At 44.2% G+C, this 22,938-nt stretch overlaps 1 protein-coding gene across 4 annotated transcripts in view; it reads left to right on the top strand.

The window, feature by feature from the left end:
- Adamtsl3 (ADAMTS like 3) overlaps positions 1-22,938 on the top strand; it is a 296,131-nt gene that overhangs the window by 197,732 nt on the left and 75,461 nt on the right. For 3 of the 4 annotated variants that reach the window (XR_008212849.1, XM_052712357.1, XM_052712358.1), the window contains exons 14-17: positions 2,677-2,824; positions 4,580-4,664; positions 15,854-16,143; positions 22,263-22,392. Coding sequence is in view for 3 of the 4 variants with exons in the window: in XM_052712357.1 (XP_052568317.1) it covers positions 2,677-2,824; positions 4,580-4,664; positions 15,854-16,143; positions 22,263-22,392 (653 nt within the window). In the remaining variant the exon portion in view is untranslated. Of the gene's footprint in view, positions 1-2,676; positions 2,825-4,579; positions 4,665-13,056; positions 14,013-15,853; positions 16,144-22,262; positions 22,393-22,938 lie in introns of those variants that run through there. The other variant, XM_052712359.1, reaches the window with a different exon arrangement.

The following is a 22,938-nucleotide window of genomic DNA, read 5'->3' as shown; positions in this document are numbered from 1 at the left end:
TGACATAATGTGGTAAGGGCTGCCCCAAATACCCAGCCTTCATGGTGAAGTGCATGCAGAGAAAGTCCTCCAGAGAGATGTGTGGGAAAAGCACCTGGGAAATTCAGAAGAGAATGCCTGTGTGCTCTGGAGCAGTGGCGGGGGTGGGGAGTGGGTGGGTGTTGGCAGCAGGGAGTGCTGGGAAGGAATTCTTGGTCTCTCAAGAACTGTGGGAACTTGAACAGGGTCTCAGGTAGTGGCTCTGATGAGCCCATCTGTTGAGAGGGAGAGGACCACCTCTTCTACAAGGAGGCAGGCGAGGCAGTGAGATGGATTATGTGTTCAAGACAGTGCCCATCTCTCAGCAGGTGTTCAGGGACTCTCCAGGATCTTCCCAGGGGTCGGTTCAAGGTCCAAGGGACTCAAAGTGTGTACAGATTGGAGGTGACCACTTAAGGGGGGGAAGCAGTAATACAGAGTATTGGAGTGAATGGGTGTTCATTTAGAGGAAGAGAAGAAATGACAGCTTTTAAAAAACTGAGGGAAAGTCGGGGAAGAACTTTGGACTTGAATAACAATGTCTCAGGATTGTGGCCTCCTCGTCTGTTGGGGGAGGGGTACTTGCAAGACCCCAGTGGGTGGCTGAATTGGACAACACCAAACCCTGTGTGTTTGGAATAGAATTTCACTGTGTTTGTCCTGTGCACACCTACCCATCATCATAAAGCCTCATTTAAAAGTTAAACAGTAAGAGATTAACAATAATAACCATAATAAAATGGAACAATTTTAATAATATACTTTAGTTATTTAAAACATGTGCTTTATGGCCGGGCGGTGGTGGCGCACGCCTTTAATCCCAGCACTCGGGAGGCAGAGCCAGGCGGATCTCTGTGAGTTCGAGGCCAGCCTGGTCTCCAAAGCGAGTTCCAGGAAAGGCGCAAAGCTACACAGAGAAACCCTGTCTCGAAAAACCAAAAAAAAAAAAAAAAAAAAAAAAAATGTGCTTTGTGTATTTCTGGAAGATTCCTTTTAATGTGTTTGAGCTGTGGTAAACTACAAGTAACTGGAGGCATAGAAAATGAAACCACAGGTAAGGGGTCACTCAGGTACTGGCTGGTCAGTGGCAACAGCCAGACCATACAGAAGCAAGGAAGCAAGGTGGGCAAGGGATGTGTGGTAGTTTTCTGTGAAACCTCAAAATTTCTGTGAGATTCGCATGACCCAAAGCATTAAATTTAAGTGAAGTATTAGATTTTATGGAGGGTGGGATGGAGGGAGGGAGGGAAGGAGGGGGGAGGGAGGGAGGGAGGGAGAGAGAGACAGAGACAGAGAGAGACACAGAGACAGAGACAGAGACAGAGAGAGGCAGGAGAAGAAAGGTCTAATAAAAAGCAGAATTTTAGCCCATCAGACAAAGAAGCTCTCCACTCTCATGGGTATCCCAAACCTTGGCCTTTATACCCCGGGGAAGCAGGCTTAGTTAATAAGTAAGCAGTTTTATGGGCTTATTTGACTTAGACTGCTTGATAAGAATTCCAGAGGTGCTAGAGGCAAGAATGGAACTGGTATAACTGGTGACCCCAGTCAAGCTGCATTGGATTCCAGATGGCAGGCTTTGGGGTTTGTTTTCATGCCTTGCTTAAAACCTTATCTACCAAGGACCTAAGGGGCTGGGGTATCTAACCATAAGCAAGACTCAGAAGGGCAAATATGACATGTTTTCTCTCAGATGTGGAACATAGATTATACACACACATATACTTATGTGCACATGCACATACTTTGTGACACAGGTTCTCTCACTGAACCTGGAGCTCACTTACTCAGCAAGGGTAGCCAGCAAGTCTCAAGGATCCACCTGTGTTTGCCAGGGATTACAGGTGCACCCTGCCATGCCCAACAATTTACATGGGTGCTGGGGACTCAGACTCTGGTCCTCAACTTGCCCAAGGACTTTGCTGACTGAGCTCTCTCCCCATCCTTATGGTAGTTTTCTCATACTGTGTGACTGAATAATCCCCTGATGGTCTCTTTATATGATAACTCTGCAAGATCACTGTAGACAGAACAGATAATTTGATCCTCTGGAGTGGTTGGTTGAAGTTAGTTTTCTTCTATTCATTGTTGAGAAGAATTTCTTTAATTTCACAAATTGCTTTGGGTAATGTCTTAAGAAAAGTGTAAGCTTTGGAAAGCCTGCATCAAGTTTCTTTCATAATGGAGCACAGGAAATTCAGAACATTTGCCCTTCTTGCATTGTAAGCTCATCTTAAATGTCTTTGAATTGAAAATTATATGAGACTGGAGATATGGCTCAGTGGTTAAGAGCACCAGCTGTTCTTCCAGTGGACTAGGGTTCAATTCCCAGCACTCATAAGGCAGCTTAAAACCTTCCAGGGGATCCGACACCCTCATCTGGCCTCCACAGGCACCAGGCACATGCAGAAAAGTATCCATACATTTAAAATAAAATTAAAACAAAGAAAATTAGAAGGGGGCTGTGTAAGGGAGGTCCCTGAAACATAGCATCCCAGAAAATCAACCTCCATCTCCTTCACTCAACATCTTATATGGAGATCTTTGTGTTTAATGGTCACGTAGATGCATAGTTCCCCTCTGTATGTTAAAAATGATGACTTTGTACACCTTATCCAGCTAAAGCTACTCACTGGCTTCTCCTACCTTTTCTCAAAGTGCACAGTGACTTGTGGCCAAGGGTTGCGCTACCGAGTGGTTCTGTGTATCAACCATCGTGGGCAGCATGTCGGGGGCTGCAACCCACAGATGAAACTGCACATCAAAGAGGAGTGTGTCATCCCCATCCCATGCTATAAGCCTAAGGGTAAGCATGAAGTGTGTTGTAACCAAAGTCAAATAGGGTTTTCCAGCTCTCGTTCCCTACTGGGAAATTTCCATTCCCATTTATTTTCTTATGAGGATGGTTTTGTTGACAGTTTGCAAGGGATCTGGCTAAGGAAGTTGGACATATGTGATTTATGATCTGGAGGGACAACTGGATTGCTGTTAATGTAGTTCACACAGGGTGGTTCTCATCTGTCTAGATTTGGGCTCACATTTCATGGTGGACATAAAGTATTTCCTTGTGTAGTTCCCACCATCAAGAGAAAGAAAGAGGAGGAGGAGAAGGAAAAGGAGAGGGTGAAGAAGAAAAGGAGATCAATAAAAGAGGGAGGAGTCAGCTGCTCTTATGCCCAGAATAGCTCTTTTCATCCTTCTTTGCTCTCGAAATGTGTGGGTGCCTCTCTACTGCAATGCCCCTTGATAGAGGCATGATGACATTATCGTGTGTCACAGTGCATGGGGTGAATGAAGACTTAGTTGCCACTCTGTGAGTGCCTTTAGGATTTCTCATTTGGTTCATGTGGATAAGCAGACATTTATGACTAGCAAGTCTTGATCACCTCTCAGATATTTGCTCCCCACCCCATATTTATTTCCCTGTGCCTATTCTTATGACAGGTATCTTCTTGACATAGAAAAAGATAACTAGAGAACTGGCTCAGCAGGTAAAGGTACCTGCCAACCCTGCCAACCTGCTTTGATCCTTGGAACCCATGTAGTAGAACCAAAAAACCATGACTTCTAAAAAAAAAACTGTCCCCTGCCCTATACATCAGTGCTAACATGTGCACACACACACACACACACACACACACACACACACACACACACACACAAGTGAATAGATAGATGGGTAGATAGACAGATGTGATAAAAAGAAAATGGGAAAAGATTGTTCTCACCTCTTTGTAAAGACTTTTCCTTAGTGCTGCAGACAGAATGGTAAAATTCTTCCTCAGGAATTCTCGGTTCCTTGTTTATACAGATAGCCCCACAGTTCATCAGTCTACATGTGTCTGACTGAGCCCATCGTGTGGAAAGAGCACTAGCTGCCATGCATGCAGGCACACAGTCATTATAGGTTCCCATCTTGAAGCTTTTGCTTATTACCTCTGTCATCAACAGGACTTCCACAGGCTTTTTCTCGGTGTTTCTAGTATCCCTGAAGTGTCTCCAAATTCTTCACTTCACAACTGGATTAGCTCTCTCCTCCTGTCATGGAAGCCTCAAAGGACAGAAGGACATAGCAACTGTCCCTTTCATGCCCATGTAGATGGTTTTCATCTCCCATGGTAACAATGGAATTTGAATAAGCCACACACAGAATCTCATCTTTCCACTTCACTGGCCTCTTGATATTTGCTTTTCTCTATTAATTTATTAATTCAAGAGACCAGAAGAATTTGTGGCAAAAGGAAGACTCTGATATTGTTGGAATAAGAGCTTCAATATAAAAGGAGCAGAAAGGGGTGTTGAGTTATGTAAGGCATTTGGATGTTTAACTTTTGGATGTTCAACTGCATTCATTATAACAGGGATCATTTTGGTTGCATTCTGTAATGTGTTAATTAAAAAAATAGCAGGAATTTTATTCATTCCAGAAGCAAATGTACTGTGTATTTGGAAAGTATAACCCCGTATTAATGAACTCTCCAGTCAATAACAAGCATGTATCAAAGTCCTTAATGATGGATAGTAATAAAATTCATTGTTTACTTTCTTTTTTCTCTCTCAGAAAAAAGTCCAGTGGAAGCTAAATTACCTTGGCTGAAACAAGCACAAGAACTAGAAGAGACCAGAACAGCCACAGAAGAACCTAAGTGAGTCCAGGGCCTTTTATGGACATAATCGGGGCACAGCCAGTTTACATGATGTATGTCATTTTTGTGCTCATTGGAGCTCAACGATACATTTAGTATCCCAACGACCTGGATTTACGGACTCCAGAGAGCCTGAGCTGGCTAGGAATTCTCTTTATTTCACAATTCAGCAGTCCTGCTTTGGCAGTATGTGTGAGAAGCACGGAAAAGATTGTGTTCTCTAACTCAAAGCAGACCCTTGTTCTCTTGCAGGGACAAGTGGGGATAGTTCTTGGATGTGCACACATGTAGTTTAACTGAAGATCATCCTAGTATTGTACAAATAAACCAATCATCCTGAGCTTAAGTCATGGCCAATCTCTGTAAAATTAATGATGTTGAAACATACCAGGGTGGCCTGAGAAGAAGTCCCAGGGCTGGTGAGACACGGAGGAACAGAAAGAGTGTGGTACTAGAGCTATGAACCACCACTATGAACCATGTGACCTCACTGTTCAGTGCTGGTGGCTCATTTTTCTTTGTAGAAAGCGGGCAGGTTGGGCCTGACTCTCCAGGGTCCATTCTGATTCAGAAATCAGCAGCTACTGTCTGCATGCTATGTGATGGGGCCAGCTTATAATGGTGTCAACAGACTTGCAGAATCAAGAGCAAATCACAGAAACATTCTTGAGGCAGAGACAGAGAGACCCAGAGAGAAGAAGGCGGCAAAGAGACTCTGAGATGTCTCACCAAGAAGCCCATCAGAACAGCAGCACCCGTGACGGACTGGAGTAATTGGACAGGACAGCTGATCCCACAGTGGGCAGTTGAGTCTGGAGTGCTGACAGGCTAGCGGCAAAGAGAGCAATTCACAGATGGGACAGGAAAAGGGATCTCAACAGCCATCTGGCTTGTTTCCCCGAGATGTCAACTCCAACCTGCTGCTTTTACAAACAAAGAGAATTGAGTAGAGAGGCAAAGCCTTGCACACGGCCCACAGTTCATAATGGTGGTTCTCAGCTCCAATTCTCATAGTACCAGAGCCTGTCTCCCATTCCATAGCACTCTGGGCCTCTTCTGTATAACCATTACGCACCTTCAGCAGTGGCTGGAGGTCACTCCATTGAGACACAGCTCAGTGCAGTTGAACAACACAAGGGCTTACTTGTAGCTCAACGCTGCTTCTAGCTCCATCGGCACTACCACACTTGAACAAGTAACGTTCTCCTCTTGATCCAAACTATAGCTCCTCCTAACATCCACTTTCTGAAACACACGTCCCCGTGCTATATCCCTTGCTTTCCTAACTTGAGAGAAACCTGTCACAGGTCCTAAGAACTTGTCTTCTCTAAGCCCATCGTTCTTAGTGTCTCAGCATTTTTCACATGCTGTTGTCTTCAGTCCCTTACCAACCTGTTCCTCTTGTCTGGACACTCCCATTTGTCACTGTGCCTCAGGAGCATGATCCAGCCCAGCAGGGAACCCCAGAGGAGTGCAGATTACTTAGCTCCCTTTGGTGATGCCAGGCAAGAGCATTGGCTTACTTCAGCTCAATCTTGGCCTGATGATGGAACTGTGGATGCTGCAGGTGAATGCCCCCCTCCCACCAGTTACAGCATCAAAGAGAGCATAGTGCTTGCATGGGATCCTCAGCCACACTGACCTACATACAGCAGGCTGGCACTGCCCTCTACCCCTTTCTCAGTCTTCCCTTGTGGTCAGACCTACACTCCAGTTGAATCTTTTTTGAAAGTGTTTTTGTTACAGAGAATTTCAACCCTACGCAGAAGGGTGTCACAGTGAACAAAGAAGCCCCACGTGTCCACAGTGAGCTCCTCAAGGCCACACTGCTTTCTCTACACCATCATTACTGCACCTGCTCCTCCACACTGGCCACAGTGCATCGTATCTGAGCACCTTTGTGCACTTCAGTGTGTCTCTCTCTAAAAGGGAAACAAGCTTTTAAAAAACTGATAAGTTTAAAATGTGGTCCTCAGATCACTTCCATCAAGCTCCTTTGGGCTATTTTTTAAGGTGTAATGGAGCGGGGCCTGGTGGCTCACATCTCTAATCGCAGCACTCAGGAAGCTGAAGCCGGAGGATTGCATTTGAGGCCAGCCTGAGCTATGTAGTGAGTTCCAAGGCCATTTTGAGCTACGGTGTGAGACCCTTTTTCAAAAATCTAAAAACAAACAAAAGTTGTAATAATCTCTGGGCCAGGCATATTGGAAGTGGTGTATCACCATTTTTTTTTTCCTTTTGCAACAGTAATGCATTTTTCCTCTTCCGATGGTTTTACATTCAAACACAAGGCTTGGCACTTTGACCATTTGAAAGCATACAGTTCAGCATCACCAAGAACATCCACGCTGCTGCCTGCCCTGCCCAGAGTGTTTTCATCGTTCTTAGCAGGAACTCTGTGCCTATTGAACAGTCCCTGTTACCTACCCAGCCCCAGACTCTGGTCATTTCTAGTCCACATTTTATCTATGAATTCAGTCAGGAGTGTCTTGTTGCTTTTGCTGGCCTTAAACTGATGAACCTCTTCTTTCCAAGTGCTGCCCTACTCGGCATCACTTGTGTTTTGAACAAAAACTCTGGGCTCCTCCGAGCGGTAAGTGCTGGTTAGATTTTGGTCAACTGGACACAAGTTAGAGTCATCAGTTGAGAAAATGCCCCCATCAGATTGGTGTGTCGCAAAGCTCATGTGACATTTTCTTGATTAATAATCGATGTGGGAGGGCCCAGCCCACTGGAGGGGGGCTGCTAATCCTTCAGGGTGGTCCTGGGTTGTATAAAAACACAAGCTGGGCAAGCTCTGAAAAGGAAGCCAGTAAGCAGCATTCCTTCATGGCCTCTGCTTCCGTTTCTGCCTCCAGATTCCTGCCCTACTTGGGTTCCTACTTTGTCCCTCAGTGACAGACTCCGATGGGGACATGGAAATTAAAACCCTTTCCTCCCAAGTTGCATTTGATCCTGGTGTGTTATCACAGCAGTAGAAAACAAAGGGCAGCCTGTGAATAAAAATTGGGAACTAATGGGACAGGGAGTCCCTCAGATCCCTTTAAAGTTCAGCAAACACTGTTCATTGGAATGAACTAGTGGACAGCACGAATGGAAACACCATGGCTAGAGTGGGTTCCTCCCAGGTCTGTTCCAAGCCTGCATTTCTGCCAGCGCCACCTGACTTAGATAAGGGTTCCTCTTCCCTCAACCACAAATCAAAGCTGGTGTGCTCTTTGCTCCTGAAGGGACTCCAGGTTCTCCTCGCTTTGTGGAACCCCGAGCTGCCTGCACCTGTTGCCTGGCCTCTGTCCCACCCCTGGCCTCTCCCGCTCCGAGGTCTCTGTGCAGTAGTCCTGTATTTCCTCATTGCCTGGCATTTGCTGGCCTGCTCTCGGCTGGCTGCTGTGAAGGTTTTAGTTCCCTGCCGCTTCTGATTCTGTTCATTGCCTTCATTTCCAAACAAAATGGCAACATGTTTCAGCTTCCAGCTCCCCCCTTTTCTGACAACTGTCCTTTGTGGTCTGGGCTGCTTGCTTGTTGACAATAAACGAGAGGACGGTCCCAGCTGTATTCCACATCCCTCGAGGAAAGCCTGCCAAGCCAGCCAGGAAAAGATAAACACTCCCACCACTGTGGTTTACCAAGGCCGAGCTCTGAATTTACATAGAGAGTGGGTGTTCAAAAGGCAAACTTCGTTTTAATTAGGAAAATTAACAAAAATTAGAGTTTCTGAAATGAAGCCGAGGGAACGGCTGTCCTGACCTTCCTGGCTGTCGGCTGTGGAATGTGTCCTCGGTCAATACGGCTATTGCATTTTCATTTGCCGTCGAACTTTTTTAGTTCCTCCCCGGAGCCTCCCACACTTCTATGGGATTCCCAACATTTCAGTGGTTTTGTTAGCCTGGCTCCCGTTTTTCATATATGAAAACCAAAGACCTGGGACTGAGACATCTGTACGTTTTCTTCGCTGCTATTTTGTCTTTGCTGTGAGTGGGAACTGTGTTTGCTAAAACCGACTCAGGCTGTGTTTCAGGAATCTGCTCTTCTAACCACAGCTAACACAGAGGGCTTCTTTGGCGGAAGATCGTATTCTAAGTGTGCTTGTGGGGATTATAGTCATTTAATCTGCAGTGTCCTAGGTGTTATGATTGTCTTCATTTGGGGGCCGTGTAAGCCAGGGTGTGGAAAGACTAAAGACTGGCCCGGTTCAGAGTTAGTCAGTGATGGACAGAGAGAGATCTGATGGACTGTCATAGCAGCTGGGCATCTCTAGTCCATGTGTACAAATTACAACATAACCCAAACTCTGAGAATGTATAAGCACCAACAGGTTACCCAATGGCCTATGATAGGCTGTAGGCAAAATTCAGATACACCTAAAACTACATAATACCTTCCGGTTTCATGCATATGATACCTAGGAAACCAGTGAATTTGTTTTCAGACCTGCGTGTATGCAATTATTCTGAAACTTAAAAATACTCAAAATCTGAGGAACTTTTGGTGCCAGGCATTTTGGGTAAAGAGGCCCAGCCTGTACTAGAGAAGGGGTTTCAGTTTCCCGCCAGCTGACGGGGATTCAGGTTTCTTCCATCCAAAGTTATACTGTGGGATTCTGAGATCACACTGTATCATGGTATATTGGTGTTTATATTAGTTGGGGTTTCTACTGCTGTGAAGAGACACCATGACCATGGAAACTCTTAGAAAGGAAAACTTTTTTTTTTTTTTTTTTTTTTTTTGGTTTTTCGAGACAGGGTTTCTCTGTATAGCTTTGCGCCTTTCCTGGATCTCACTCTGTAGACCAGGCTGGCCTCGAACTCACAGAGATCCGCCTGGCTCTGCCTCCCGAGTGCTGGGATTAAAGGCGTGCGCCACCACCGCCCGGCAGAAAGGAAAACTTTTAATTGGGGTTGCTCATTTACAGTTTTAGAGGTTCAGTCCATTATCATCATGGCGGGGAGCATGGCGGCATACAGGCAGACGTGGTGCTGGCTACATCTTGATAGGAAGACAGCAGGAAATGGTGTGAAGCCTTGACATGGCTTGGGCAAATATGAGACCTCAGAGCCCACCCCCCACAGTGACACACTCCCTCCAACAAGGCCATACCTACTCCAACAAAGCCACACCTCGTAATAGTGCCACTCCCTATGAGCTTATGGGGGCCAATTACATTCAAACCGCCACAGTGTCATAAGACAACATTAGGAATTGTTAGGTGTCAGGGATGGCTTCCTGGGAAGGATGATTTGGTGATCCTGATGTCCCAAAGGTGTCAGAAACACTGCGTGGCAGATATGTGAGGCCATGGATGTGTGTCTGGTGGCTGGCCCATGTTTTCTGGATATTGGGAATCTCTGTGTATAGACAAAGGTCTGAAGGATCGAGGAGGTCAGTAATGGCAGACTGGAGCAGACATTGGTGGTAGCACAGGTTCAGTAAAGAGCTTGGACTTTATCTGGAGGCAATAGCAGTTGAAGGTACTAACCAGGAAAACGGTGCAATCCTTACTGTTGTACATTGTAAGGATCTCTAGTTGTTTGTGACTTGCTTCTAGTTAATTTACTGTGATAGATGAAACTCCAGCAAATCTCAGGTAACAAGTTTCTAGTTCTCCAGTGAGGCTCTCCCTGCTGGGGTGAGAATTCTGGATGAAAAGACAAGCTTGCTGAAGGCCTTTCTGCCATCAAGTGGCCTTTCAGAAACTCCCTGTCCACCTCCCTTCCCGCCAGCCGCTCTAAAGCTGCCGTCTCTCTCTCTCGGTTAACACTGAAGAAGTATCTCTGGAGAAAATATCCTTCCCCATTTAATATTTTTTGTGCTGATCTTTGGTTCATGGAGGGTTTTACATTACCATATGGTTTATAAAAATTAGCATAATTTAATTTCTTTTTAAAAATTAATTGATTTTCTGAGCACAGTTGAATAATCCCAAATGTCCCCACTTTGATGTTTAAATGTCATTAGTGAGTTAATATTTCATTGCTAGTACCATATTATTTGAGTTATTTTATGTATGTATTTATTTATTTATTTATTTTGGTTTTTTTTTGAGACAGGGTTTCTCTGTGTAGCTTTGCGCCTTTCCTGGAACTCACTTGGTAGCCCAGGCTGGCCTCGAACTCACAGAGATCCACCTGCCTCTGCCTCCTGAGTGCTAGGATTAAAGGCGTGCGCCACCACCACCCTGCGAGTTATTTTATTTTTATTTATTTATTTATTTATTTATTGGTTTTTTGAGACAGGGTTTCTCTGTGTAGTTTTGGTGACTATCCTGGATCTTGCTCTGTAGACCAAGCTGGTCTGGAACTTACAGAGATCCACCTGGCTCTGTCTCCTGAGTGCTGGGATTAAAGGTGTACACTACTGCCACATGGCGGTAAATTTATTTTTGTAGAGCAACAAATGCTTTTAACTATTTAATCATCTCTCCAGTTCCCAATTTTAACTTTTTAATTCTATTTTTTTCTATCAGGTTAAACACCTACTCTATAATTGCTTCTTCTCTTGAAGATGTTCATGGCTGTTCTCAGTCTTCTATAAAACTTTAGGGTTGTTTTGGGTCTTTTTGGCCCCCAACTCTAATAACCTTAGAGATTTAGATCCAAAATAGTCCAGTTCTGGGGAAAGCAACAGTCTTTGCAGTTCTGAGTCTCGTGCTCCAGGGTGGAGGCTATCCTTTCAATTTGTTCAGATCATTGGGGTCAGAAGCTCCCCAACATTTCAAATTTAAAAAAATTAAATTTTACTTATTTATTGGTGTGTGTGCATGAGCCTATATGTAGCACAAATCTTAAAAGGTCTTATTAATAAAAACAAACCCAGAGCCAGGTATTGGGGTGAACACTGGAAGATCAGAGAAGCAGAACGAGCCACAGCTTCCTCACCTCACTAATTCCTCAGCTGATCCTGTTTCCTCAGACTGGAAGCCTCTGAGTCCTCATCCAGAATGACTCTCAGCTGAACTGTGCTGCTCAAAAGCCTAAAAGCTAAACCCCTAGTTCCTGGTCCTCAGGCCTTATATACCTTTCTGCTTTCTGCCATCACTTCTTGGGATTAAAGGCGTGTGTCCCATACCTGGCTGTTTCCAGTGTGACTTTAAACTCTGGAATGCTAGCATTAAAGGCTTTAAAGGCCACCATTTTCTGGCCTCTATATCTAGTGGCTGTCCTGTTCTCTGACCCCAGATAAATTTATTAGGGTGCACAATATATTGGGGGACACAATATCACCACACCTATATGTGCCACAGCACATGTGTGTGGAGCTCAGAAGACAACTTCCATGAGTTGGTTCTCTCCTTCCACAGTATGGGACCTAGGAATTGACTCAGGTCAAGTTAGCCTTGGCAGGGAGCATCTTTACCTGCCATGCCATCTTACTGGGCTTTTACCCAGCATTTCACAGCCTTAGTTACATCAGACCAGCATATTTTTGCATAAAATTTTCATTTATAAACTCATAGAATTATGGAAATGTTCTTATATCTCTAAGGGTTGGCTTTTCTCACTTATAAAATTAAGGAGGTAATATAATGATTATTTAAATAATATATGTAAGATGCACATTGTGTTAGCTGAATTCTGGGGAAATTGGCCATTTTATGTTACATATCTATGTTTCATATTTATGCATGATATATTTGTTAATTATATATTGAAATTTTTTTCCCCAAAGTTTTCAGTTAAATTTTATGTTTTGTAACTACCAGATAAATTTAAAACCATGATACCTCGTCTATTAGGTTTGTTCTTTGACTGGAGAACAATTGTTTTGTTTGTTTGTTGAGACAACAATCTGTCAACGGGCAGATTATAAAGCCCAGGCTGGCTTCAAACGCACCATCTCTTGCCTCCACCTCCCAAATGCCGGTATTATAGGTGTGCAACACCATGCCCAGCCTCTGCTCATTTTCCCCCTGATATTTATACCTTCCTTCTTTACCCTTTTATTTTACTTTTATACCAGACTGCCTTATCTCCCTTTGTTGGCAGCGATTCTTCCAGTGTTTTAGATATTTGCTTATTTGGATATTTTCCATATAATTAAAATTAGAGTACTTCTCTAAAACAAATCCAGATACGACTTGTGTGCCAATAATATTGATAGACATTAAAGGCTTAACGTTTGTCATTTTATTATTTTGTGTGTGTTTATGCATGGGCGTGCGCATGTGCCCAGCATGAGTGTGGAGGTCAGAGGACAACTTGCAGTTGATTCTCTTTCCACCCCACGGATCCCAGGGATTGAACTCAGGTCGCCAGGCTTGGCAGCAAGTGTCTTTCCCCACGGAGCCATTTTGCTAGCCCAGTCAGAGATGTTTGAGTCTAGATCTTTCTGGGGTTCATGAAAGTTTTCTTCTGTTCTATTTCTTCTTCTTTTTCTTTTCTTCGTCCTACCGTAGGGTTGTAGAGTGGAAACCCCTAGCTCTTCGTTGCCTATTGGAAGATTGTCCTCAAGGTGAAGAGACCACTTTCATTCTGTGACATGTGGCGGCTTCCACCTTTGAGCCAGCAGCAAGAACTGAATGCTGCTCCGGCCTTCAGACAGGCCCCCTCACCTCCAACCCTGCCACCCCTCGGACTTCTACCTGAGAAGCTCCTCTCTCTGAAGGCCCGTGTGGTGAGACTGTGTCCACCGTGATAATACTGGATCATCTCTAAATTTATAACCTTAGTAACCTCACTTGGGTCCTTCTTGCTGCAGACTGTGGTATAATCACATATTCCGAGGATTCCAGCATTGGGATATGTGTGGAAGCTACTATGCTCCCTTTAGGCTTTTTATCACGTCTTCCTGGAACACAATTCACTTTTTCCACCGTGATAATACTGGATCATCTCTAAATTTATAACCTTAGTAACCTCACTTGGGTCCTTCTTGCTGCAGACTGTGGTATAATCACATATTCCGAGGATTCCAGCATTGGGATATGTGTGGAAGCTACTATGCTCCCTTTAGGCTTTTTATCACGTCTTCCTGGAACACAATTCACTTTTTCAAGATGTGTTTTTCCTTATTTTATTTTTGTAAACACTTTCTGTTTCATGTTGCTGTCTCGATTCTCTTCAATATTGGCTTACCTAAGTTCCCTCTTCCTGTGACCCTAAAAGTGGCGGTTTTAATCATCCGTGTTATGGGACATAGTGTATACATGAGTCTTACCTGTTTAAAGGGCACTATCAATGAGTTTTGAGAGAAGAGATGCTCATGTCTGCAGCAGCGGCATTGGAGGCAGGGACAAGAGTTCTCTTCAGAGACAGCTCCTCAAGTGAAGCCGAGTTTCCGTATTTCGCAGCAGAAAATAGTTTCAGCACCAGCTAGTCTGAAGTGGAGTTGGTGAATTCTGAAAAGAGACTTCCAGGTAAATGGAAGCTTGGGGGTTATCAGACTGAGATATTAATCCTCGAAAGGACAGAGTAAGCCACACCCCAGCACTGCTGTGAGCTGCCAGAGGAGTCACTCAAGTGTCTCAGTAGTCACTGCATACAGGATTTGGGAAGCTTTGGAAAGCACACTGTTCAGAGTCATCGTAGCTTTGGAACATTAATTAATGGTGGGAACTGCGTCTTGGCACCTCAGCAGCAGCTTCTCCTGGCTATCTAGCAGATGGACACTGTTTGACACATTGGAGTCCTGAGTTCCGCTTCTACAGTGCTTCACATTGCATTTATCTCACTTAGTGTATAGTGTGAAGTCTAATATCATAGTCTTAGGGGTGGTGTTGGAGTAAATACACCTGCTGAGTGACGTTACTCAATGCAGAGTTTTCTAAACTTGATCTGTCACGGAATTCTTTCTCTTGTCACTTTATTTTCTTTTAATTTTTATTCATCTTTTTGTGTGTAGGTGTGTATGTATACATGTGCATATGTGTAGGGGGTGGGGGTGGGGGTGGTCTGTGTGTGATAAGTACAAGCATGCGTGTCACAGAGTGTGTGTGGAGCTCAGAGGATAACTTCCAGCAGTCAAGAAGGAGTCGCCTTCTTCCTTGTTTGTGGCAGAGTCTCACTTGTTTCTGCCCCTGTGCTGCATATTCCGGGTTAGCTGACCTGTGAGCTTCTGGGCCATCCTCCTTCTCCACTTGGCCAAAGAAGTGCTGAGATAGCCCACTACCACACCCGGCTTTGTACGTGGGTTCTGGGGGTCAAACTCACTTGGGTTTTAAGGCTCCTAGCCCAGTCTCAGGCCCGGCTTTGTATGTGGGTTCTGGGGATTGTCAGGTTCATATTGCAAGGACTTTCACCCACTAAGCTGTCCCCACCCTTCCATCAACTTGTTACTGTCCTGTGATACAAAGGACTGCGTCGGAGTGTCTTACATATGCATGTCCCGACAGAGTCTAAGTTTTAATGAATGTGTGCAAGGGTTAGACATACTTTCTGAAGAGGGCCAGAGAGTAAATATTTTAGGTTACAAAGAATAAATGATCTGTTGTAAACATTCACTTCTGCCCAGTAGCAGAAAAACAGGCATAAATGAGAGGTTGACAAATGAGCGTGTGGCCGTGTCCCGGGTATGGTTTTCATTATCGACACTAAAATGTGGATTCTATTTAATTTTCCTGTGTCACAAAATATTGTCCTCTTTCATCACCAACAGTGTCAAACTACAAAAGTCATTTGTAGCTGGTGGGCTGTTACAGGAACAGCTATAATAAGCTGGGTTTGATTTGAGAGTTTGGCAACCTTCATGAATGAATGCTTCACTCTCTGGCCAGTTTGTGCACCCCCACCTATGTTCAGGAACATTTAAAAGCCCAAGTATCTGTTAAACACAAAAGGAGGACATCACAGCCTTGTCCTCTTCGCACACACATCTGCCTTACCCTGCAGCTGAGCTCTCAAATCCCGAGAAGGTTCAACACTATTCCCCCCGTTACGAAGCGGAAGTTCACCTTTGTAAACTGGCTGATTAAAGACTAGCAACAATACCCCTCTTGAAATGAAATCATGTAATTATCTCTAAATGGTAGCTTATTTATTACATCTTAAGACACACTGTAGTGCTTTACACTGGTCTTAGCATGGAACTTTGATTTTTGTGTGGAGGCAAAATTAGTGTGTCTTTAATGAAGAATTCTCTCTGTCGGTTGTAAGATTTCAAAACAGGTTAACCAAATAATTGACAGTCATCAGAACCATAGCATTCGTCTTCTGGACCTCATGTGACCCCCTCTCCTGGCTTCTGGTGTTTCTCAGGTTCATCCCAGAACCCTGGTCGGCCTGCAGCACCACCTGTGGGCCGGGCATTCAGATGCGTGAGGTGAGGTGTCTGGTGCTCCTCACATTCACACAGACTGAGACTGAGCTCCCTGAGGAAGAGTGCGAAGGCCCCAAGCCGCCCACTGAGCGACCCTGCCTCCTTGAAGCCTGTGACCAGAGCCCTATGTCTCCAGAGCTGGGTGGCCCTCTCCAGGAGAAGGACAGTGAGATGACTTACGACTGGGAGTATGCTGGTTTTACGCCCTGCACTGCGACGTGTTTAGGAGGTATTCAAACCCCTTCCTAAGAGATAGACACGTGGTCTACTGTGGAGGGTATGATCACATGTACACCATATATGCAAATCAGCATAAATCTAAAAGGGATGAATTCATTCAATAGCAAAACTATGCTTTTTCTTTCTTTTATATTTGGGAGTTATAGTGACTAAAACAGTATCTTTGACCTAAGAATTTGCTTCATCAAGAGAGGAACAGGTTCACTGGTTAATATGGAATAAGTTAGAAAATGCAGAATGGATATATTGAAGCAATCTTACGTAGAAATCAGTGTCATAGGACGAGGCCGCCTAGGATTGCTTATAGCTGCTGTGATGGTCAGTAAGATGCATCCTAAGAAAATGTTTCTGTTCATGCCTGCTGCTGGGCCAGGAACCGGTACAGAGCACGTTCACCCCCATGATGGGTGGATAGCTGACATGCAGGGCCAGGCTAGGTATAGGAGATAACTGGTGTGTGTAGCCAGGTTCTCCTTAGAAGGGGAAGTGGAACTTGGGATTGTTAAAGCATTAAGAATTTTTTTTGAAGGAATAAATTAGCAAGGAGCCAGTGTCCAAGAGCTGTTTTCTTTCTAGCTTTTGCTTAAAGTGGGAGGATGAAGATAACTGGCAAGGGGCTAGGAGCATGGCTTAGTAAAGAGCTGACTGCACAGCCTGAAGTCCTGATGTCTTAGGGCTTCCATTGCTGAGAGGACACACCGTGACCACAGCAACTCTTGTAAAGGGAACATTTCATTGGGGTGGCTCACTTACAGTTTAGAGGTTCAGTCCATTATCATCCTGGCAGGGAGCATGGTACAGGAGAAGTAGCTGAGAGTTCTACATCTTGCAGGCAATAGGAAGTGTCATGAGACACTGGGTGGGGCTTGAGCATCTATGAGACCTCAAAGCTCGCCTCCACAGTGACACACTCCCTCCAATAAGGTCACACCCACTCCAACAAAGCCACACCTCCTAATAGTGCCACTCCCTTTGGGGGGGGCGTTTTCTTTCAAACCACCACAGCTGAGTTTGATCCCAGTACTCATATAAAAAGCCAGGCCTGGTAGTGTGGGTGGTGAAGACAAGTGGGTCCCAGGGACTTAATGGCCAACTAATCCAATCAGTGAGCCCCAGGCTAGTGAGAAACCATGTTTCAGAAGCCAGGTGGATGGCTTCTAAGGAACAACACCCAAGGTTGGTATCTGGCTTTCATAGTCATTTGTGCCTGCGTGTGCATGCACGTGTACACACACACACACACACACACACACACACACACACACACACACACACACGATTTAAAAGAAAACATAACAACCAGGAAAGCTAGAAATGTTACTAACAAGAAAGAACCCTCGTTTCTCCTGTGAGCCAGGACCCCTGACACCCTGTCTATTCTATAACTCTTGATTTAGCTGTCCAGCCAGCCACTTGCTATGCGGTGGGCTCCCTCCGGTGTCACCTCTCAAAGAAGGTCAGAAAGCAAAAGAAGCACCTACCTCTGAGCTATTGGCTCATGAGTGTGCTCCACTCTTTCTAGGGGTCTTAAGCTGGTGGCTTGGAATGCCCTAGTAGGTGGTAGATCTCGAGGCCAACCATTGTGACTCAGATCCTCACTCTGGAGACTGAATTCTCAATCCTTGCCCTCCAGTGTCCCTGATCTGTCTCTGAACACACTCATCCTTGAGCTCTGCTCTGTACCACTGCCACCTTGGTACTCAGTCCCCTAAAATGGCATGTGCCTCACTCCAGGCTACAGCAGGGCTACTGGTGTGTGTGTGGAGCTGTCCTTGTGGAGTTCCGAGAAAGAACCCTTAACTGAGTCAAGTGCATGGAGACAGGCCTGTAGACCCAACACTTGAGAAGTAGAGGCGAGAAGACCAGGATTTCCAAGATCATCCTCTGCCAGCGTTTGAGGTCAGCCTGGGCTACAGGAGAGCCCCAGCTGCCTCCATTTACTCCCCCGCCCTCACTCACTGCTCCCTCATTCCTAGAAGCCCATTCCAGCTAGGAATTTAACCTTTTTGATTTACTTGGACCTGAAACACAAACCATGTCTCTTATCTCCAGAGCACAGGACCTCAGTGTCCCTCAAAGCTGTCATGCATTTGCCCCAAACTTAACTTCTCTCCAAGTTCAGGACCTCAGATGCCTCTTATTATGCGTCTTGGAAACCTTAACCCTGTCATGCTCTTGGCATATAGAAAGTGGCCCTTTCTCTTGATGAGTCCTAGCAGCAGTGGAAGAGAATAAAAGTTGAATAAGTTCACTCTGGGCTCATTTTAACATGCTCCCTGTGGAGAGGTGTTCCTGACACGGTACATTAGCCATCATGGTTTTGCTCTCTCCAAAATCCCTTCAAATCTTGACAGGCCGTGAGCTGTAGTCTTTCCAGCTACTCTTGCTATAATTGGTCACTTCCTGTCAGGTCCCAGCGATGTTCAGGATGCCCATCATAAAGCTGAACAGCCTTCAACAACCTTTCATCTTTACCAGCTGTGTCTTCACAGCCTCCTGAAAAAAAGCCACCTGTGTGGGACACTGAGCGATGTGCATATTTGCGAAAAGTGTGGCACTGTTCACTGAACTTCTCTGGGTCCATGACATACTGTTTCCTCTCTTCTGGAGGGTTGTAGTAGTCTGCACTTAATTATACTAGCTAATTTTTTCAATATGAACTCAGGTGCACATGTGGGCACACACACACACATCACACACAAATGCCACACACATGCAAATATCACATACACACATACCTCACAAGTACATATCACATATACGTGATATGTGAGGATGTGGTATGAACTTGACAATAACGTAGCTCAAACTGATCAAAACCAACACAAAGAAATTTACTTATTCTTTGATTTGTTTATTTTTTGGTATGGGGTATTATGTAGTCCTGGCTGTCCTGGAACTCACTCTGTAGACCAGGCTGGCCTCAAACTCACAAAGATCTGCTTGCCTCTGCCTCCCAAATGCTGGGATTAAATGAGTGTGCCACCATTACTGGCTGTATTTTTTTTAATTGGCTCTGCTTCCACTATTAGAATATTTGTTTTTACATTCATCATTTATTTATTTCTTGATGAAGACTTTGAGTGTATATTTTTATACACATGTACCTATAGATGTGGCCATGTGCCATCACATACATGATGAGGGTCCCATAATGTGATATCATGAAGAGATGTCACTTCTGTCTTGCTTGTGCAAGGACACTGTACGTTTGCACAATGAAAGATTATCCAATAACATATGTCCTTGAATGTTTCCTTGTCATTGGCATATGACTGTGTGTGTGTGTGTGTGTGTGTGTGTGTGTGTGTGTGTGTGTGTGTGTAACTAAGAGATGACACTTTTATCCAAACACTGCAGAAATCAAGTATGAGGGATATATTCTCATGCAACAAAAGGAATTTATTATATAAACTTCACTGAACACATTCATTAACATGTTCTAAGCATGGAAATGTAGTGACCTGAATTTTGTTAGGAATAATATGAACTTATTTGGATGAATTTTAAATTTTACCTTTTTCTGTTTTAAAGATAACTATTTGATCAAACCTCCCCAAGAAGTAATGTTAAAATCACATTGTTGGATCAAAATGTGGTCTAGGAAATATTCTGTGGCCACCTCTGGAAAATATATTCTATACCAATAAATATACCAAATTATTTTGTAGATTATAAACTTCTTTCTGTTGACAAAAAAGTATGTCATGGGTGTTGTAAATTCTTTCCAAATGATTTCAAGTGGTGCTCTAAGAACTTCCCCAAGTCTGTCTCCATAGAATGTTGAAAAATATTCTGAATAGATTCTCTAAAGAATTTGTTACAAATTGAAATGTATTTGAAATATGACTGCAATTTTCTTAGATTTTTTTTTACTTTGTCTAAAATTTTATTTTATTTTATTTTTTTATTAAGAGATTTTCTATTCATTTTGCATACCAACCACAGATTTAAAAAAAAAAAAAAACAAAATCTATTAGGAAATGAGCATCCATTCTCCTATGAGGCTACTAAGGGATTTGATACTTTGAAATAAAAGTCAGAGACCCTAGGCTGTAGCCATGTCTTCTTGCATTTTGGGGTAATCAGTCCTTGTGTGAAATACTCAAAAGAAGGTACCTGCTGACTGCACCTCGCCATCATGGTGAGCATAACAGTGTAGATGAAGATAGGGAGAAAACTTATCAGAGAGAGTCGAAAAAACAAAATTTCTATCCTAGAAGTATTTTGGCCTATACTGCTTTCTGCAAAATGCTGTAAAATGGTTTAATTGAAACATGGCATTCAGAAAAAGGGCCACAAACTTGTAACATAATCGAAAGTGCATTTGATGTAAAAGTGAATATGTTTGTGTATTTCAAATAACAGGCAGTCACTGTGTTTTCACTAGATATTTTTCATCAAAAGTTTGAGTCCTATTTCACCCAGTTCCAAGTTTCCAATAATTTTTATCATTTTTTTCTGAACAGACAAAGAATACTGGTTGAGAGTGTTGGCTTTAGGAGTTGCATAGATTTGTCTGTCTGGCCTCCAGGGGAGCATATGCCCTTGAATGTTCACATTTATACAGGGGGCTATTGCTGCATGTGAAGGCCATGTCACATTCTGGAGTCCCCAGTGTACAAAACAGAGACCACTGAATCCAGAGGCAGGGTATCACTCTTCCGGGGGCTTTTTCCACCTAATTATCTATTTTTACCTTTCCATTCTCAGGTGTGTGTGTGTGTGTGTGTGTGTGTGTGTGTGTGTGTGTGTGTGTATTGTGCATTCGTATATGTACATTTGCACATGTCTGGGCACCCATGTGTGGATGTACCCTTAGAGGCCCTAAGTGATTTCAGGAATCATCTTAATCAATCATCCACCTTATTACCTGAAGCAGAGTCTCTCAATCAAACCCAGAGCTCATGGATATGGATTTGGATTTGGCTAGTCTCCCCAGGCAGCTTGTTGTGGGGTCCCAGCTCTGCTTTCTGAGGCTGGAATTCAGAGGAATGGCCACCCCCACTGAGCATTTACCTGGGTTTGGGGATCTAAATTCCGGGTCTCCCCTTTGTGCAACAAGCACGTTAATGGCTGAACCATCCCCCAGGCTAACTCTTCCGTGTAGCTAAAGTTGTCCTGTGTCCCACCCGGTCCTGCAGCCACTCGAACCCAACTAAACACACAGAGGCTTATATTACTTGCAAACTGTATGGTCTATGGCAGGCCTCTTGCTACCTAGCTCTTTTATCTTAAATTAACCCATTTCTATAAATCTATACCTTGCCACGTGGCTTGTGGCTTACCAATACCTTTACATCTTGCTTCTCCTGGTGGTGGCTAGCAGCACCTCTCCTTTCTCTTCCTATTTGTTTGGATTTCCTGCCTGCCTCTAAGCTGCCTTGCCATAGGCCAAACGGCTTTATTTATCAACCAATCAGAGCAACACATATTCACAGTGTACAGAAAGACATCCACAGCACTTCAGCTTTTATTTTTACCACTACTTCAGTCATAATAGCTCTCTAAATTTCAAATTCCTTACTGTCGCATGACTAAAATGGAGACATGAATGCCATTTGTTTGGCCTCCTGAGTTATTGCAGACTTAGGTAAAAGCCCATCACAAGCTTGTGCAATGGGAGGCATTTCTGCCAACAAAAGCATCACTAATTGCTTTCAAACTGTGTGATTCAGAGTACAACGAGATTCACTAATGTATGGTGATCTAGGAAAAAAAGTGATATTCTGTAGCAGAACATGTAAAGTTTTCCCTTAGGAAAACTGTTGTACACGATGGGAAGATACACCTTGCCTGTGGGGGTGGGGGGTGGGGAGTATTTGGGGGGGGGGACACCTAGCTCTCCTTAGGAAGCAGCTGATTCTGAGTGTAGGCTCCTCTGACATGTTTCCAGATAAGTAGATCTTGGATAAGATAGAGGAGAGAGGCTGAGTCTAAAGGTGAATGAAGACGTATTAAGGGCTGGAGTCTTGGGGTTTGCTCACAGATGGCTTCTGATGCAGTCGAAAGGACAATGTCCTAGTGACCTGAGGTCCCCAAATACTGTCTTCTTCTTTGTATGGTGAGTTGTTCTGTGTCCACGTTGTTTCTCTTTCCACCTTCCAGGCCATCAAGAAGCCATCGCCGTGTGCTTACATATCCAGACTCAGCAGACCGTCAATGACAGCCTGTGTGATGTGGTGCACCGTCCTCCAGCAATGAGTCAGGCCTGTAACACGGAGCCCTGCCCGCCTAGGTATGTGAAGGATAGAAATATTGTCAGAACCTTAACACCCTCTTTCAAAGAGAAACTCACTGTGTGTAGAGACTCATGAACTCATCAAAGTAGATCAACTGATCCCACTCAGAGCTCTTGTCTGCTCGTTATGCTGTGGCCCCAGCTTCTTTGGGGGTACATTCAAGGGCAACTAATCTAGGAAGAATTCCTCTTAAACCTTACTTTCACTGGCAACAAGCATCCCTGGACACAAGCTGGCCTGCTGTTATAAAAACCAGCCAGTGTGTTCCCTTTTTCTTCCTAGTCTCCCCAAAGGAACTTCTCCCTCTGGTGACACAGCATCTGAGGGAGAGGTCACATGGGCCCACAGCAGGCCTGCTGTCTGTATCTGTGGACCACTCAGTGATCTGCTTGTCACCTAAAACTCACACAGATAGGCTATTATCTTCCCGTGCTATCTTGCCCTGGGTCTCAGATTTTGGAGTTTGAAATGCCATGACCCCCAGAACAGCTGAGGTTGATTGGTTATGGTCTCTTTGATTTGAAAGACTGGCCTTAAAAGTT

Source organism: Peromyscus californicus, unplaced genomic scaffold, assembly GCF_007827085.1.
Source record: "Peromyscus californicus insignis strain IS unplaced genomic scaffold, ASM782708v3 Scaffold_4__1_contigs__length_199733344, whole genome shotgun sequence".
NCBI lineage: Eukaryota > Metazoa > Chordata > Mammalia > Rodentia > Cricetidae > Peromyscus > Peromyscus californicus.
The sequence above is the reverse complement of the archived record's forward strand: the minus strand, read 5'-3'. Positions and strand labels throughout refer to the sequence as shown.